Below are 19,089 nucleotides of genomic sequence, written 5' to 3' on the forward strand. Positions count from 1 at the left end.
ATCCAGACCACAGTGGCCATAGTTTATGATTCATATCATATCGTTTTCAGTCTCATCAAACCATTTATTGAACTGTCATTATGTGTATGGAAGCATCTATATTCATTTATTCATTTATTCAGGTTTTAATTTGTGACCATTATGAATGTTTTTGTTTTTCTAACAGGAAAACAAATGTCTTGTGGTCTCGCAAATACCACTGTAATTTCCCTGTGGGATTAATAAAGTACTCTATCTATATATCTAACCCTGTTACCAGGCAATACTGGACATCCAGTGCTAACATTTTAAAATTCTCATTTTCTACAATATCTATGCATGGCAACTTAAGTATGATTATGGTTAGTGAAAGAGTGTGATTACAAAGGCTAGCATTAATTGCAGGTGTGTGACTGGTCTTGAAATTCGGACTGCTGCATGAAAGTCTGACATTCTAGATGCTCATCCACCACCACCATATCCTCACATTCTACTTACATCTAGGACACACTGCTTTCCTGCATTGGCACTGAACATTAACACTGGAGGTACAGTAATGTACAGTGGGTACATTAGTGTCCAATATAAAAGTAGTTTTTAGGTCTCCTTGAAATTATATTCATAACTAAATTGCAACAGTAAATACAATTTTCTAGAAACATAATGCTGCTAACATAATAACAAAGTGTTAATTAACGTATTTGGCAAGTTATAAAAAATGTCAACACTGAATGTATGAGTGAAATGTTCAGAGAAAACATACCTAGTTCTTTTTTCCTCACCAAAATATCTGATCTTGTAGTACAGTATCTGCTCATAGAAACTACAGCAATATTAAACCTTTCATGGTTGTGCTTAGACACTGGCAGCACTTGGTTAAGGTTAGGGAAAGATTGTGGTCTTGGTTTAATACAGAAAACAGTCTGCAGTGACTTGAAGCTCAACTTGTTTATTAATATTTAAGCCACACTATCTTTCACTAACCTGAACTTGCTTTTGTTGTGTAAACCTGAATGCACACAGGACTCAGGATGTGAACCTGGGTCTCTGCTGTCAGAGTCCTGCATCTTGTGAATTCTCCATCCACCCTGACCTCTGCCATCTGACTTCAGAGCAATATATAGATATAACACTTCATTCATTAAAAAAAGTTACCTGTGAACATAATCCAGGCAGCGATTACATTTGTCAATGCAAATAACTGGGAAAACAGTTTCGTTGTTTAGTTGTTCAACGTAATTTGTAGGACACAGTGTTGACTGGACTGGGAAGGTGGGGTGGATCATCAGATGTAAATAGTTCCCCAGCATCCTAGGTGTGGTTTGTTTTACTAAAACACTTGGTTAAGGTTAGAGATGGATGGTGGTTTTGGTCAAATATTGAAATACTCAACACTCAAATCAGCATTGACATTGTCTACATTGAACTGAAACTGTCTCTGAGTGACTACAAAAAAAAACCTCCATCATCTCCATCTCCTGTCAGCTCTGGTTCATTAGGCCTGCGGGGTGAATAAGGTGCTCAGTGCGCTGATGGAGGTGATGACATGTTTACTGAGCAAACAAAAAGTAACCTCATGTAACATGTAAATGTCACAGGCCAACCACCCTGAACATATGTGAGCAAAGGAGTGATGAGTTGTGGAGCTGCCTCACACTCTCTCTCTCTCTCTCTCTCTCTCTCTCTCTCTCTCTGTCTCTCTCTGTTGCCTGAAGGAACTGCTGTAGCTCCACCTTGACTGTCAGGTTATAAAGGCCTTCGTCTCCCAGGTGTGTGCTCTCATAGTAGGTCAGTCCTCAGGATCAACATGGGGACTACAGGACTCCAATTCACGTTATGGCTCATCTACCAGACGCTGCTGGTCGGCTCACTCTCTCAGCCTGGTGAGTGATGACTTGAACTACCACTTACAGCTTCACACTCACTGGATACACTATCAGATGTTTGGAAGAGGTCATAGAGAGGCTGACTAGATGTTGTTCTTGTAACAGAAGTTAATTTTGGTGTATGGTTAAGGAAAGAAAACATGCTTAAATGCAAGATATATATATATATATATATATATCTTATTTGATGTCTTCTACATTTCCTTTGTATTTGTCTGTTAAATAATACAAGAAACTATCTAATTTACCTACTTTGACTTCTAAACTAAACTTTACTATTACAGTACACACAGACGTGTATCATGCTGCCAAGCATTGTTTAAACCTACAGAAGGCCTTTCCAAAGATACTGATTTTGTATAAGATTTCAGAAAATGTGTATTTAAGATATCTACAATAGTTCCATTTGATTGAACAGTCTATAGCACCATGGGTTAGATTATTTCATTCCGTGTAAGCATCATATAGTGTGCGTGTGTGTGTGTGTGTGTGTATGTATGTATGTATGTATGTATGTGTGTTTAATGATTATTTCTTCTCTTTAATACAGCAACCTTCATTCCTTCTGTAAACACACTGAACCTGAATTCAGGTAATTCTGCAAATGCCCATAATAAATTTTTGCTCAAATCTTCACATCAATTCAAAAATCTGTTTTAATATATTAATGTTGTTGTAGCTAATGCATCTCACATCGGCCGAGTGTGCACAACTTGGGGACACTATCACTGGAAGACCTTTGATGGAGAGTTCTTCCAGCTGGCCTCCACTTGTAACCATGTCCTGGCCTCACAGTGTAAAGGCAGCTATGAGAATTTCAACATCCAGATGAGGCGCAAAATAGTTGACAACATCCCCACTATCAGCAAAATCATCATCAAGCTGGACGGTTCTGTGGTGGAACTCTCCAGCGGCTCCGTGATTTTCAATGACAAGACGTAAGTTCAGTCCAGACTTGTAAACTACATCTACCCCTGACGATATACTTGATATGTTCTGTGGTACATTCTGAGACACTGTTTTAGATGTTGGGAAATGTGTTCTTCTCAAATATTTACATTCAGTGATGTAGTACTGCAAAGTTTGTTCTCTACCTTAAAAGCAGTAGTTTGACAAAAATAATAATAATAAACTTAAGATCTACTGAATAGCTTTTTCTGAAACTTTCAATCATGCTTAACCTACCTCAGCAGATAGTGCTCAGTATTAAAGGTGACAGCTCTCTAGACCTCTATCTCCTATATTTATCCATAAACTCCATTCCCTGGGGAAGAGTGTGAGTACTACTGAAAGCTTCAAAAAAAGGAAGTAAGTGGACCTTGAATTATTTGTCCATAGTAATTGTGACCTGGAGAAGTGACACAGACAGTTTTTTTACGGTAACTATGATTGTCGTGAGATTCACTGTTGCTATGAAGACGAAGGTTGCCTAACTTTAACCCACACCATGTTTCAAGTGATCATTTTAACCCAAACCATGATATTTCCCTACCCCTAACCAAGAGGTTTTTGTGTTTAAACCTAACCAGACCTTAACCACAGCATTATCACACCATAAAACATCATTATTTTTTGACAGTTATTTGGAAAGATTTTGGAAAGCACAGGCAAAAGATGTTGTCCTCCCAATTACTGCTGATAGAGGTGGCATATTAGAAAGTGCTCCTATGGGTCGTTCTGGAGTGCATGGTATGAAGAACCTATGTGGTCTTTTAATTTGGAGAACTTGTTGCATTTTAGCCCAGTTATTACAAATTATCTATTCTAGTGCCAAACATTTTCAAAGGTCTTCCATAGCATTTTAGATTCTTGAATCTTTTTCCAAGCAGACAGTGTTTCAGTTCCTTTAACAAGAATATAACAAGATGTGATGATTTACTTACTTACTACCACTATATGTAGAAATTTTTACTCTGTGATTACAGCATCATTCAAATAATTATAGTTTTTATTCATAGAAAAAATTGACAATCCCAATGGAAAAGCACCAGTTACATTTTTAATAGGGCCAATGGAAGTCACCAAATAGTTTTCAAATCCCACACATACAAGCTTTGTTAAACATAATCCATTCCAATGAACATTTTCCATATTTTGTCAGTCTTGTGTTGCTGTTTTTTACTTAGTGATTATTGCTTAAGGTCAAGGTTAGATCATATGAAAGTTAGATCAGAGATCAGTGATTCCCAACTAAGTTTTTGTACCCCGGGGGGGTTCCTCTGCAGTTGGCAAGGGATCACAAAAGACTGTGCAGTAGTACAGCTAATTGATAGACATACATACAGACAGAGAGATCCCTAACCCAAAACAAACAAGACTGAGTTATACAAACAAGCAAAACAAACTTATGAGAACAGACAAAACTGTTGCACAGAACATGCCTCAGTTTTCCACCGACCTAAGTTGGCTGCATGAGAGTGCATGAAAACCAAGTAAATCTAAATAAAAAGCTAAAATTAACGGAGACTGATCCTGAAGTAATTTTCCTGTTTGAGAAAACACATGCCTAGACTACTGAGTATATTATTCATAATGAAATATCATTCAGTAATAATCCATTATTTTCTGTTTATTTTTCAGTACAAATAATTAGAGCTCAACTGTGAGGATGGAGAGTCTTGTTTGCAATTGTATTCAATGTAAATGTGTCAGTTGTGATGTTGGTTTCAGGTGAAATCGCCCAGCCTTATCCTAAATATCAACAATTCCAGGATCAGTGTGTCTTCATGAAAAAAAAAGTACAAATGTTAAATATCACATTTGGAACATAACAGATCGGTGTTGATGAAGTGATGATAGGGCTATTGGCGTCCGTGAAGAAAAAAGGATCATGGAAATAGAGTACTTGCTCCTTATGGAGCATTCTAGGTATTTTCTAATTGTTTACATTAAAATTGTGGTATCATATTTTGTTGGGGATTGATTCTACTGTACTATACTACTATAGCTCTGATACTGCAACTTCCTCACCTGCATGACGTGGGACACAAATAACATGCAGTGTTACAAAGTATTTACAGCAGCTCATTTATGAAGCGACCTTATTTGGTTTAGGACTATCTGCCTATCTTAAATGGCTCAACTAAGCTGTTAGTTTTACATTTCAGTATATGACTGACTCTTCTTGTCACTATGTTTCTTCACATCAAGAGTTGGATCTCTAAATACCACTGGGATGTCTGCATTTTTTCAAATCATTAATGGGATTTGAAAATGTACAATTACTGTGCCTCCCAGTGGCAGCATCAAAACAGACATGGTGGCAGATAAGCTGCTCAAACAAATTCAGGCTGCAAGTTGATTTTCACACTGTGGTAAAGTGAAGTGCAAACAAAGGCCTCCTACATGGTAGGAAAACACAGTCATGCTTTGGAGAGAAGTTTTCAGAACCAGCAAAGGCTATAAGCAAGCTGCTTAGAACCTCTCATTTGCAGTTTGTTTGTTTATTGTTTGTTTGTATATTGTGTTAAAATTGAATCATATGACCCGGTGTGATTTAATGGAGGGTCCCTCATAGTGCTAAGATCATAAACACTCACTTCTGTAGTTCTGTTGAACTTTCTAACCTCTTTTAGCTCACTGTTTTGAGTTTACATTTACTGATAGCTGCTATTATTAACACCTTTAAAGCAGCCATTTCCAGAGCAAGGCTCTGATAATGGTATAATACATGCAACAGCAAACAGTAATAAGACAAAGTTATCTAGATTTTAGATTTTAGGCTGGAAACAATACGATCCACTGTCCAATCAACTCATTGTAGTGTTTAGCCACTTCCCTCAGCTGCTCTCTTCCCACTTTCCAGGCAGAGCTAAATTCCTCTCCAACAAACCTTTGACTTTCTGTGACTTTGTGTCATTTGACAATTTTTGATTCCCATTCACAGAAGAGCCTCTGCATGTTATTACTTTGTCTCTCACTGGAAGATGACCTCCTGTGTCAGCTGCTGCTTTCCGTCTCATTTTAAGTCTCTGTGATTCTGCAGGGTGTCTCTGCCACTGGTCTCATTCGGGGTGACTGTCAAGAAGACCACATCTAGTATCACTGTTGAAGCTTCATTGGGAATCAGAGTTGTCTGGAACCTGGAAGACTCCCTGGATGTATGAAGCACACACTCACACGGATGTCTGTCCTCACGTTTGTGGTCAGGTGTAGTTGTAGTCATGGGGTATTAAACCAACAAAGTTACACATTGTGAGCGTGTACACAACTCAACAAGATCTAACTCTATGTAACTGCAGAAGCCTTTTCTTGCACATGCTTGTTATATATGCATATGTATATGTGTGTGTATGAGTACAAGAAAAAACGTCTTAAGCCATGTTAATAGTTTAAAAAAAATAAGGCTAATGTTATCTTAATCCCATGAAAAGACCAAAACCAACAATGAAATGATGTTTCTTATAAGTATTGTTTGTGTCGCCGCAGTCTGATAGAGCTTTTTCCTCTTTGCCACAGAACTCCATCATTGTCCAAAAGCCATTAAAATCATATACAAGAGCCACCATGTTGCATTTTGGTGGCATATTTGATAAGTCCGATCAAAATAGTCAGTGTACCTTTATCCTTTCAGCTCATCTTGCTAGTAACTGCAGTCACAGCTGATCACAAACCAACTGAGTAGGCAATAAAATTACCGGTGAGCAGCAGTCCACGCTTTCAGACATTTTTAATTTAAAATTCCAACCAAACGCAAACAAATTTCCACTGATACCTACACAACACTTGAACTGCTCCCTTTGTAGTGGAGGTTTTGACTCCACAGGGCCTGGTGCAATACATCCAAACATTCCTTTTTACTATGTGTAATTAAATCAATTAATAAATTAGGACTGATGGATGAAATAGACGAAATATGAAAGCCATGACTACTGAGCTATGGACATTTAAGTGTTTCATGTTGCTGTAGTGCATGTTATCTAAATTTGGTTTTGTATCTGGCAATTAATATCAAATAAGCCAGATTTACAAGAATCCATGATTTTTAAAAAATGCTTCTATATATCACAGTTTTGAATGAAAGCATAAACTGCTTTATAAATGACAATGTCACTATTACCACCAAAAACGTTTCTCCTTGGCCCCTAGCTTAACTTCAACTCTTCAGCACTCTGACTAACAGACATGCAGACAAACTGGACTAAAAGACTGATCAAGGCTCACTGCACAGCAGCAGTGAGTCACTGAGTGAGTTTGTGGGATATGCCCTGGAGAGATCAGCAAACAATATGCAATAAGCCAGGCCTGAAAACCACAGTGAAATTGTACCTGCTTTAAGTAAACATGCATCTGAATGCATTGCTTCATGAAGATGGATGTGATTGAATGATTGCTTGATTAGACTGATACAATTCATTATACTGGGATGGATGGAATCAGCAGAGCTCGCACCCATTATACTGCATAGTGAGATTATGTAGAACAGTTTCCCAACCTTATTCTGGCTCATGTGCCTTTGTTTATATCTTAAAATTCCCATGAACTCAGAAAGAGTACAGACATGTTGTGATGTGAACTTGATTATGGCTTACTCAAATCCCCAAATGGACTGCATAGAAAGAATGATATATTTCAAATTTTTAATAATTATTTAAAAATATATTTATCAAGCAACCCCAAGGCTGTAAAACTCTGAAGTGAAAATCTGAAAAACTTGCTTTGAATCATAAATGATTAATTACGAACTTGTGATTTCGCAAATGACTACTGTATGTGTTCACAGATTGAAATAGATAATAAATACCAGAACCAGATCTGTGGACTCTGTGGAAACTTTGACGGCATATCCAATGATTTGGTGAATGACGGTAAGATCCTTTTCAGTATTATGGAGAGATAACATGCTGTAGATTGTAGTCATGTTTCCATTCACTGAAAAGAAACCAGAAAACAGGACATACACACACACTGCTACTGATGCTACTAAACTCCCTTAATATTAGGGCTGCAGTGTCTTATGGCAGCAACCCAAAATGACAGCTGGTCTGGCTATTGGAGACTAATACTCTGACTAAGGGCGTGTCTTCATCCATTTATGGCTAATTATTGGAGTGGAAATGAGGCTAATGCAATTGCACTTAGTTCCAGAATGACTGAGATTCATAAATGAGAACCATATGTAGGCATATCTTAATAAATCTGACAAAAGTAAAGCACACAGTTTTAGTCATGAATCTACACAGAGTTTTGTGCATTTGGAAGTCATTGCCAATGCCGTTAAAATGTGATGTGAGTTTTTTAACAGACATAAAGCTGCAACTGGTGATTACCAAGCCTGTTTCTTCAGAGTGTCCTTATTGGCCTCCCTCACTACTTTCCTCCTCAAAGAGATGCTTTACTTCACTTTGATGTCCTCATGGTCATTTTGTGATAGGAAAGTGACTAAGAAGCATTTTGATCTTCGAGATTCAGATATGTCTACCCTGAAATCACTGTTACACTATGAATACACATATAATCTCTATTCAACATAGTATTTACTGCCCATCCTAACAAGAAAAACGACAGTATAGGTCTAAAATTCAGACCAGTAAAAATGACCTACAGTTACACTTACGCCATCTAGCGGCCATGGTAATTATGACCTGAGAAAGTGACGTGGTTCAGATGACATCAATATAAGGTAAATTGATAAGATGATTTTGTCTTGTTAGGAGGAGGTGGGTTGGGTAGATGGATAGATGGATTGTGGACCTTGCTGCAGGAGACCACCGTCTGCCCTCCGTTTCCAACCACGCGTGTCATGATTCCAACCGTGACATTTTTTCAAAAACTATAAGATCGTGGTGTTTACTGTTGCCATGACTAACCCTTAGATTTGTGTCTGAGAGAAAAACTGTCTGAGAGTTTCAGGGCAGAAAACCTAAACTAGTCTAAAGTTCCTGTATGGAGCCAGTGACTAGCAAGGATGACTTTTACCCAAAGGGGAAGGGGGTTGGGGGGGCACAAACATCTGCAAGTTTTAACTTGCTTACTGGTGTTTACTTTCTTTACTTCTTTCTTTACTTACCAATGTTGTGTGATTGTCTGTCCTATACTGTAGGAGTTCCACTGTCTGTGGCAGATTATGCTGAGACCTATAAGGTAAACGGGCCAACAGAGAGTTGTGAGGAGCCTGAGCTCAACCCGGTCCTGAGCTGTGGAAATAAGGTAACTCTTCAGTCTTTATCATACTCCAAACATATTTACATTCTACAGATCATGAAATCAACGTTACAAAGGATGAAGATGCCCTATTATCTGTGCCAACATTGAAAAGAGCACTAGAGTATCCTCAACTTAGAGCAATACTCCACCTAGAATGGACCATTAAATAGGAAAGACTTGAAATTTGGTTGTTAAAAGTTGTGTGCTTTCTGCATTTTGATTATTTTTCCTGCTATACAAACTTGTTACCATTGTTCCATTTCACATTATGACCAATATAATTTACACTGACAAGTAATTTGTTGTGCATTGATGTTTTTATTGATATAATACAAGTGTTATAGAAAAATAAACAAGCTGTTATGTACATATTTGTTAAATGGACAATATCATCATTTGACTACTCACAGGATAACATGTGGCAAGTTTAAGACTCCAGTATTATCCATTTCAATAGATTTATGTATGTGTGTGTGTGTGTGTGTGTGTCTATTGTTGTTTTTGTTTTTTTTTTGTCTTTTTTTTTTGTTTTTGTTTTTGTTTTTCAGGAATTCTGTGAGCAGATCTTCTCTAGTGCTCCATTCAGCGAATGCCAAAACCTTCTGGATATGGAATCCTTCAGTAAAGCATGCATGGCTGATATGTGCAACTCTAAGGACAGCACTGACTCTGTCCTCTGCAAAACCATCTCAGAGTTCTCCAGAGAGTGTGTCCATGCAGGCGGCAAGCCCCAACAATGGAGGAATACTACTTTTTGCCGTAAGGGTGCTAACACCTAAAGATGACTAAACTTATTTGAATGTTCTGGGGCCCATTTCATTGAAAACAATTTGCAATCACTATTTGCAGACAGATTACATGTTTAGCAGAATTGTTTGTTTGTCACGAGTATAACATTAAAGTGTTTGTCTCCACAGACAAGAGATGTCCAAACAACATGCAGTTTTTGGAGTGTACCAGCTCTTGTACTGACAGCTGCTCCAATCCTCAGGCCAGCCAGACATGTGACAGTCACTGCCATGATAGCTGCAGCTGCCCTGCCGGTATCACACACATTTTACACTAAATATGCTGTATGCCAATGTATGCAATCTCATTTCTGTCCCATTCACAGACATAAAACATAATAGTAGTCATTATTATCTCTCCTCTGCTCCTCAGGAATGGTCTTTGATGACATCAGTAACACTGGCTGTGTTGCAGTGGATCAGTGTCCGTGTCTGCACAATGACAAAGTCTACAAGTCAGGAGAGTCTTACTCTTACAACTGTAGATCCTGGTAAGATCCACTTTTTCGTTTGTTTGTATAAAATGCATCTAGTCGCATTTAGAGTATATTCCAGTCAGTAATAAGTCACAATTCAAAACCTCTTATAGAAGTAAAGTGAGTCTTTACTTTAAGTGGCTACAATCAATATTTTCTACAACAACAATGTATGAAATGATGATGTATAATGTGAGAGGCACGGCTCGTAGTGATGAACCTACAGAGAATTATCAGTGACTCTGCAGCTCCCCTTGGCTTTATGGAGCTTTCTAGCTCTAATATGACAGTAGCAGGCAGCTGTTTTCAGAGGAAAAGCTCTAAAAAGCCACTGTACACTACCTGCTCAGCACCAAACGGCAAACAGACACAGTTAGCTCTAGACTAGCTGGTGAACATAGTGGAGCATTTAGCAGCTAAAGAGCCAGATGTTTTCCTCAGGAGTTGGTAGAGAGCAAAAACAGAATTAAAAGAGAGTGAATATTGGACTTACATTCACCAGGTGGACACAAACATGACTCCAAATGAATGAATGTTGCTCCTTCACTGCTGGATGTGGAAATTGCAACTGTTTGCTAACAAGTTCAACATATCAACTTAAAAGCTGATGATATGTCAGTGTTGTGTTCACTACTTGTTTCTACTGCCCCCAAGTGGCCAATAAAACCAGTTATTGCATGTTTAAAGGTAAATGAAAAAAAAAAGAAAAAAAAAACTCATTTTGTTTACCACCGAAATCCCCACATTTCCTCTCTGTTCACTTTAATACCTTTATAACATCATGTTCAGTGCTGGTCCCTGGCCCTCACAGAAATTTTTTGTTTGTTTCTTTTTGTTTGTTCTGTTTGTTCTCCAAGCCAATTAGTAAACTGCAGTTAAATGCATTCACCTTGAATCCACAGTGTTAGAATAATCTTTGTTATGGCTGGAATTCATCCAGGTTTCTCCAGTCTTCAGTTCCTTCAGCTTGCCCCCACTGCTAATAAAGGCAAATAACAAACACTCCCAAATTATAGATTTTGCCTGAGGAGCTTCACTCATCTTTAGCTGTCCCATTTTAGCCACCAGCTTTTTCCCTAATGTTCATGTGTGTTCAGGGTGGAACAGGGAGGGAGGTGGGTCCTTCCTGGGGACTTTGTGGGGTTGCTTTTTTAAGTAGCTGTGTGTGTGTGTCCCCATGCTACCCACTGCTCAGTGTTAAAATGCATTCAAAGAATGATAGTAATGATCGTAAAAATGCCAGTAATCAGCTTCAAACACTGTGTGTGTGTGTGTGTATGCTGACAGTGTGTGTGAGAGTGGCCAGTGGAGGTGTACGGAGGAGAACTGTCCGGGAACCTGTTCTGTGGAGGGAGGAGCCCACGTCAACACCTTCGATGGGAAAGTCTACACCTTCCATGGGGACTGCTCCTATGTTCTGGCTAAGGTAGTACACATCATCATCTGCAACACTGCTAGTAAATCACCACATACAAATACATGTTACATGCAACCTGCATGGGCAAAGACAAACTGCACATTCATGAGTATGGGTTACTTCCCATGGACTACAACCACAGGATAAACATATTTGGAGTAGAGGGGCATATTAGACTGACTGCAACACCTGAAAATATGGCCAAAGAGGCCTCCTAGAGTGACTGTAAAACAAAGTCTTAAACAATTCAAACTACAAGATTATCAGAGAAATTTGGCCGCTTTTCCATGAAACCTTGTGTATCGATGTTGATCAATCGATGTTGCTCTCGCTTGTTTTACTAAATTTTTTATTGACGTTGTAGATTATCAAACTCCAAAAAGGAAAAGTATAATCAAAGCTGGACCATCTCCTTTGATTGACCAAGAACTCAAGGAAGCAAAAGCTGCTGCAGCCAGGCCCAAACTGGATTCTGATGTTATGCTATTTAGGAAATGTAGACATTTTGTGGTAAAGTTAAATTGGCAGTCACAAAAACAGCATTTAAGGGATGTGAAAATAACTCAGAACAAATCTAGAGTACAGTAAGGAATTAACAAAGGAATTAAAACTAAACCAGAGGACATCACTAATCTTTGCTGATCATTTTGAAACAAAGACTTGAGGTCTAATATGAATGATCACCCTAATCCTAACAGTCCATACCCTAACAGAATGGACTGTTGTTTTATTCAAATCATTTTCTTTAGCTTTAGCTCATTCAAATGCATGTATGTTTGCAAATGACACAACAGTCTAAGCAATAGCATACAGAAATATCTAACTAATTACAGTGATTATCAAATGGGTAGAAAAGAACCAATTGGTGTAAACAAAACTAAAAGTATGACAATGTGCACAACAAGAAGAAAGCGACAAATGAAGCCATTGTATTTAATATGTAGAAATGTTCAAATTGAAGAGGTCACCAAAGCCAAATTATTGGAAATCAAAATACAAAACAATCTGACGTGGACAGCTCATATTGCTGACCTTTCAAAAAGGTGATGAAAGCAGGGATGGTTGGAGGATTTGCAAGCTTCTTAATTAAAGATATTTGTGAAGTTATATCTCACAATCTAATATATAGCCATATCAGTTACTGCTGTACAGCTCAGAGAGATTGCAGTTTGCACTGAACAAGACAGCAAGGTTGATCCTATGACATGGGTTTGAAATAGAATACTTGCACTACATGATGCTCACAGGCCCACAGTCGAAACACACGTGAGACAACATGACAACATTCAGTTGCACTATTTGGAAAAATTAAAAAGTTCAAAAGACCAATAAGCACTCAGGAGAAGCTACTATTGGTACGACATAAACACAAAGTCGATAAAGGGAATATAGATAAAAATCATTACGTATTACCAAGGATGAAAATAGAAATGGGCAAGTGGACCTTTATTTACAAGACTATTAAACAATGGAACTCAATACAATAATGTGTTTACAATATGACTGGAAGCTGATGTGTTGTAGACTGTAAGTTCTTATTGTGGCTGTCAACATACAGTACTTGTATTATTGCACTGTCAGAATGTGTGCATCAATTTAGATATATGCAGATGTGTTGGTGTAAATGAAGTGTGTATGTGCACATACTGTATTTTATGTATTTTATTAAGCCTAACTGAGTGTGTGAGTGTGATTGAGTACATTATAATCATGTTTAACTATGGTGTGTATGCATATGCGTATATGTGCTTTAGGCCTATAGTACTCTGAAAATGTTCTTATTGTGAAGATAAGATGGATTCCTGAGAGATTAGCTTTAATCTATTTGATGAACAGAGATATTATAGTGTGTCTTACAACAGAGATTAATGCTTGTGGTTGGTGACATGAGTGTTAAGTCTCAGTTTTCAGTCTTTCAAACATTATTAAAGTTCAAGTTATGTTCCAATGTGTGTTTCAGCAAAGTAATGGCTCCTCATACACTGTACTAGTTGATCTGGTCAAGTGTGGTCTGGCTGACAGTAGGACCTGCCTCAGAGCTGTGACTCTGGCCTTAAACAGCAAGTCTGTGGTAAGCTCTACACACACACATACATACACACACACACTCACACACACACCAACATGATGCACCAAGCAGGTTTAAATGGTTTAAAAGAAATCCAGTCATTATTTAGAAATACTGTAGGACTCATGTTTGATATAATCTAAACTGTGTTTTTTACTCAAATTGACAGGTTTTGAAAATTCAGGCATCCGGGCAGGTCTATGTGAACCAGATTCTCTCTCAGCTTCCACTGTTTACATGTGAGTTACTATAAATGATATTACAGAATACACACAGAATGCTATAAACAGCTGAAATTCCTTTAAAAAAAACCTCAGAGGCAGTTCATAATTATTGCTTACAGCCCAATCCATTCTTCTCAGGTGCAGAGTAAAAATGATTATACATTAAAAGAGTTTTGAATTTATATTGATGCTGTAGATACACATAAATGAACAGAGCAACAATAAGATCAAAAGTTGAACATGAGAATGGCTATAATCTAACATGCAGAGAAGCTTCAAGCCCAGTACTTTTACCTCAGGCAGTACTGAAAAAGAATGGAGACACAGTAATGAGTATACAGAATTTCTGTGACTGATTGAACAAGTTGCTGTAACATTGAGTGTTTCAATATCTTCTGACTGCTCCAGCTGAGCTGAGTGCATTCAGGCCATCATCCTTCTACATCCTCATAAACACCAAGGTGGGCATACAAGTGATGATCCAGCTGTCCCCTGTGATGCAGGTCTTCATCTCGGCTCAGCCTTCACTCAAAGGAACCATCTCTGGTATGCCTCTACATTATTGTTTCAGTACCTGAAAATACTTCCTCCATGTTTTTATGTGTAGCTTAATCTTGTGTTTACCAATATTTATAATGTAAAGTGTTTTGTAATACTTCACGTCATTGATCTTTGGCATCTGTGTAAATGTGTGTCACCTCTTCCAACAGGTTTGTGTGGGAACTTCAACAACATAATGAGTGATGATTTCAGGGTGATGAGTGGGCTGGTGGAGGGCACTGCTGCAGCATTTGCCAACTCTTGGAAAACCAGAGCCTCATGCCCTGATGTCACAACACGCTTTGGACAACCCTGTAGCCAGGGCATCAGCAAGGGTACAACTAGATTCTCTCCTCCAATGTCTTATCATGTCATGCCATATCATGTAATGTGTGTCATACCATATCATATTTTCATATGATAATATGATATGATACCACATTATAGAGTTAATTTGCAATGTAATTTTAATGAGATGTTTTGGAACTACTTCATTTCTGTTTGTTTCTATGTCTCAGAGAGTTATGCCCAGTACTGGTGCTCCAAGTTAACAGATCCCAAGGGAGTGTTTGCTCCTTGCCACTCTGTCATTAGCCCCAGGACATACAAAGATGTAAGTCTGCACACACAAAGCTATAATGACAAATAAACATGCTGTCTAAACTAAAATACTGTACCTTCAATAATTTGCCCATGCCAACTGTGTCTCCTCACAGAACTGCATGTATGACAGCTGTAACTGTGAGAAAAGTGAGGACTGCATGTGTGCTGCAGTGTCCTCCTATGTCTTTGCCTGTTCAGTGGCAGGAATGCAGATCACCGGCTGGAGGGAAACCATCTGTGGTGAGTAAAGACCATTTTGTTTTACTGTGGTAATAAAGAGAGGATGGGTTTGTAACAAACAGCCAAACACGTGCAACATGGACAGATCAAGAGCAGCATATTCAATGAGATTTGATGAAATTATTGGTTTGGTTATTGCAGAAGTAAACAATAATTCAGTAAGATAAATATCACTAACTAAGTGCAGCACATACAAAATTGTTTGTATTGTATTGAATTATGTCTTGCTGGGAACAGGTAGAAGTGCCATCAAATCAATATTATATTAATAAATTAATGTTAATGGTTGCACCCTCTGACCCTGAGACCTGCAGAACCAGGTGCAGTTGCACCCCTGGATCCTTTTCTATTGCTTATCTGCAACAACAAACAATTATCCAACATAAAGATTTGCTAACATGCTCACACTCAACTCTTGTCTCCCCCAACAGGCAAATTCAGTACATCTTGTCCAACGGAAACAGTGTATGACTACAACATGACCTCCTGTGGTCGTACCTGCCGTTCCCTCAGCCAGGTTGACTTCTCCTGCCAGGCTAGCTTCACCACAGTGGATGGCTGTGGCTGTGCCGAGGGAACCTACATGAACGAGGACCGCCAGTGTGTGGCCAGTGCAAGCTGTCCCTGCTATGATGAAGACACCATTATTCCTGCTGGACAGGCTGTCAGCAAAGACGGCATCACATGGTACAGAGTGCAGTGTTGTCAAGAGTTGCCAAGAGACATAGTGAGAAGGAAACTGAGATTATGGACAGGATTTTTTTGTTCCATTTTAGGGCACTTCAGAGCATAAATTTTACTCCTCAAATTCAGACACTCAAATAAAGTTGGGGAAAACAGATATAAGGCATTAGGTAGACAACATGGAGTTACATGTCTCAGGAAGAGAAATGTTAGCATGGCAACATGCTCACAATGACAAAAAAACATGCTGATGATTCGTAGAGTATACTAGAGTAACTTACCATCATCATCCCAGTTTAGAATATTAGCATGCTAACATTTGCTAATTTGCACTAAAGAAAACATACAGCTGAGGCCGATGGGAATGTCATAGTTTTGCTGGTATTTGGTCATAAACCAAAGTATTGGACAAAGTTAAAATTGGATTGTATGATAGCGCTAGATAGACAGGGTTCACCAAAGTTATTAAAATTCATCATGTGGGAAATACTAATGTCTAGACATTTTACTTTGAACCAAATATGTCAATCTGTGGATGGTGCTAAATGAAAAGACAGGGAATCACCAAAATGAGAAAATTTAATGGCAATCCAATCGAACAGTTAAAAACTACAGAAATGTCATCTCTGTTTCTCATATCTTCTCATACCTGCTCTCACAGTATCTGCAGACAAGGAGTTCTCAGCTGCTCAGGAGGGACACAACTAAAATGTAGGTTTCCGTATACGGACACATTCAAATCCCTGTAATTTACATTAACAATATGAGTTTTACATGTTTGCTTTTGTGCTTAACTACTGAATTCAGTTTGTCAATTAATTGTTAAAGGTGCAGTGTGTAGAATTTAGTGGCATCTAGTGGAACAGACTTGGCAGAAATGGAATAAAATATTCACAAGTATGTTTTAATTACTGTATAATTGCCTGAAAATAAGAATTGTTGTGTTTTCATTACCTTACAAATGGGTACTTTATATGTACATAGGGAGTAGGGGTGGAGCTGAATCCAAATACGGTATTCAAAAAGTACAAATAGTGGATTTTTACAAATATTTATTTAGTACAAAATTTTAAGAAATATTTCTTTGTCTCTGTCCTCTGATATGCTGTTCTGTCTGTCTCTGTGTCATGAGCATATACATAGCTGCAGGTCTGTGTGTGTAGCAGAGCTGATCTCCTTTGCAAAATAGGTTATTGATAAACACTTTAATATCCTAAAATTAGAAGTGTATTAAACACAAAAACAGGATTTTTACACCTATTTCCACTTTTATTCAAATACAAATACGAATAATTTCCCTGCCTTAACAGCAGATACAAATACTGGGCTCTCTGCACATCCCTAATAGGGAGTGGTTCTTCTTCCATGGAGCCCGCCATGTTGCACTGCCATTTCTCTACAGTAGCCCAGAACAGACAAACCAAACAATGGCTCTAGAGAGGGTTTTTCACGTTTTTCACAAGTCTTGTAGGTTCTCCTACATGCTTGGTGGTGGAGGTGGTGGGGTATTCAGTTGGTTGCAATCTGCAGCCTCACCACTAGATGCTACTAAATCCTACACACTGAACCTTTAAATGCCTTAAAATGCACATGTCCCATTGACAATCTGTTTGATATTAGAGGCCTGTTGAGTGGCCAAGTAATGCTCAGAGCCACAGAAAAAAGAAACAATTCTCCTCTGGATTATGCATTTTCCAAACTGAAGAAATTCATGCTAAATTGCGGAATGAATTATGCACATGACATCTGGAATTTTAACATGATCCATATCATGCTAATAAGGCTTCTCTAAATTTGAATATGTTATTGATTACCCAGCCTTACCAACATGCATTGGCCCCATGGTTTACTTTGACTGTGCCACTGCTCAGCCTGGGATGTCTGGGACTGAGTGTCAGAAGAGCTGCAGCACTCTGGACATGGCTTGTGTAAGTGACAGCTCCACCACGCACACACTCACAGAAATCAAACACTTAGATATACATACAATGGCTCTGTTTGATTCACTCCCTCTCTTCCCCCTTCATTTGTATGGATACAGATCAGTACTGGCTGTACATCAGGCTGCATGTGCCCTGATGGCCTGGTGTCAGATGGAACAGGAGGCTGTATCAATGAGACCAGCTGTCCATGTCTACACAATGGACAGGTCTACCAGCCTGGACAGACACTGACTGTGGGCTGCAACACCTGGTTTGTACAGTGCTTTATACAACACGTATACCTGCATGAAAATTCAGACACTTAATATTTCTTTTACAGAGGTTGTCCTACACAATGATTCAGATATTAAACACGGTATGTGTTCAAACAGACGGTCACCAGCAACTTTGATCTACTTTGTTGAGGTCTCAATGAAACATATTACATTATGAAGAGGTGGTCTTGATCCAGTTACAAATGAACTCTGGTACAGTTCATTTGTGGTATGAACGTGATCCAACCTAGATCCCACCCAACTGCAGAAAGCACTGTGCATTTTTTGGATTAAACCAGCTCCTGTAGCCAGCTGCACTGTGCAGTATGTGCTCAATATGTGCTCCCTTCTCTTCTTCAGCCAACGTCTTCTTTGCGTAACGTGTGTTTCCATCAGAATGGCAGTGTAACCATGGCGGTGGGGGGTTTTACAGAGAGAGATAGAGAGAGAGAGAGAGAAAGAAGGCGTGTGTGTTGGTAAACGCAAGTGTCGGTTATACTGTACACTGGAGTGTGTGTGTGTGTGTGTGTGTGTGTTGGTGTCGCAAGTGTCGGTTATATGCAAACTCCTTTCTCTCCCTGCCAACCCTACAAGCTTTCTGACCAATGAAAAGAGTGACAGCTCCCACGTGGCTTTTGTTGAAACATTTTGGTTTGCTTGAAATTTTGCCATGTGAAACCAAACTAAACCAAAGCAAAAAGCAAACTATAGTGTGAAAATGCTGTAAATTATAGTCTTTGGATGTTTCGCCTACTTAGATCTGAATAAAACGCTTTGCAGTAGTCAAGTTGGAGGATATAAAAGCATGGATGACCTTTTCTAGATGAGAGGAATGACCTAA

The 19,089-nt window shown here is 38.6% G+C and overlaps 1 protein-coding gene across 1 annotated transcript in view; it reads left to right on the forward strand.

Moving 5' to 3' along the window:
* Positions 1 to 1,786: 1,786 nt before the first annotated feature.
* The window catches only part of LOC122986258 (mucin-2-like), a 58,293-nt gene continuing 40,990 nt past the window's right edge, over positions 1,787 to 19,089 (forward strand). Inside the window, exons 1-19 of the mRNA XM_044357433.1 lie at positions 1,787 to 1,862; positions 2,545 to 2,803; positions 5,851 to 5,965; positions 7,588 to 7,672; positions 8,908 to 9,014; positions 9,560 to 9,770; positions 9,929 to 10,054; positions 10,173 to 10,290; positions 11,563 to 11,701; positions 13,653 to 13,763; positions 13,930 to 13,999; positions 14,393 to 14,530; positions 14,695 to 14,859; positions 15,043 to 15,137; positions 15,241 to 15,367; positions 15,799 to 16,054; positions 16,713 to 16,762; positions 17,870 to 17,979; positions 18,093 to 18,244. Coding sequence (XP_044213368.1) covers positions 1,787 to 1,862; positions 2,545 to 2,803; positions 5,851 to 5,965; positions 7,588 to 7,672; positions 8,908 to 9,014; positions 9,560 to 9,770; positions 9,929 to 10,054; positions 10,173 to 10,290; positions 11,563 to 11,701; positions 13,653 to 13,763; positions 13,930 to 13,999; positions 14,393 to 14,530; positions 14,695 to 14,859; positions 15,043 to 15,137; positions 15,241 to 15,367; positions 15,799 to 16,054; positions 16,713 to 16,762; positions 17,870 to 17,979; positions 18,093 to 18,244 — 2,510 coding nt within the window. The remainder of the gene's footprint in view (positions 1,863 to 2,544; positions 2,804 to 5,850; positions 5,966 to 7,587; positions 7,673 to 8,907; positions 9,015 to 9,559; positions 9,771 to 9,928; positions 10,055 to 10,172; positions 10,291 to 11,562; positions 11,702 to 13,652; positions 13,764 to 13,929; positions 14,000 to 14,392; positions 14,531 to 14,694; positions 14,860 to 15,042; positions 15,138 to 15,240; positions 15,368 to 15,798; positions 16,055 to 16,712; positions 16,763 to 17,869; positions 17,980 to 18,092; positions 18,245 to 19,089) is intronic.

Source organism: Thunnus albacares, chromosome 1 (assembly GCF_914725855.1).
Source record: "Thunnus albacares chromosome 1, fThuAlb1.1, whole genome shotgun sequence".
In the NCBI taxonomy this organism is placed as follows: Eukaryota; Metazoa; Chordata; class Actinopteri; order Scombriformes; family Scombridae; genus Thunnus; species Thunnus albacares.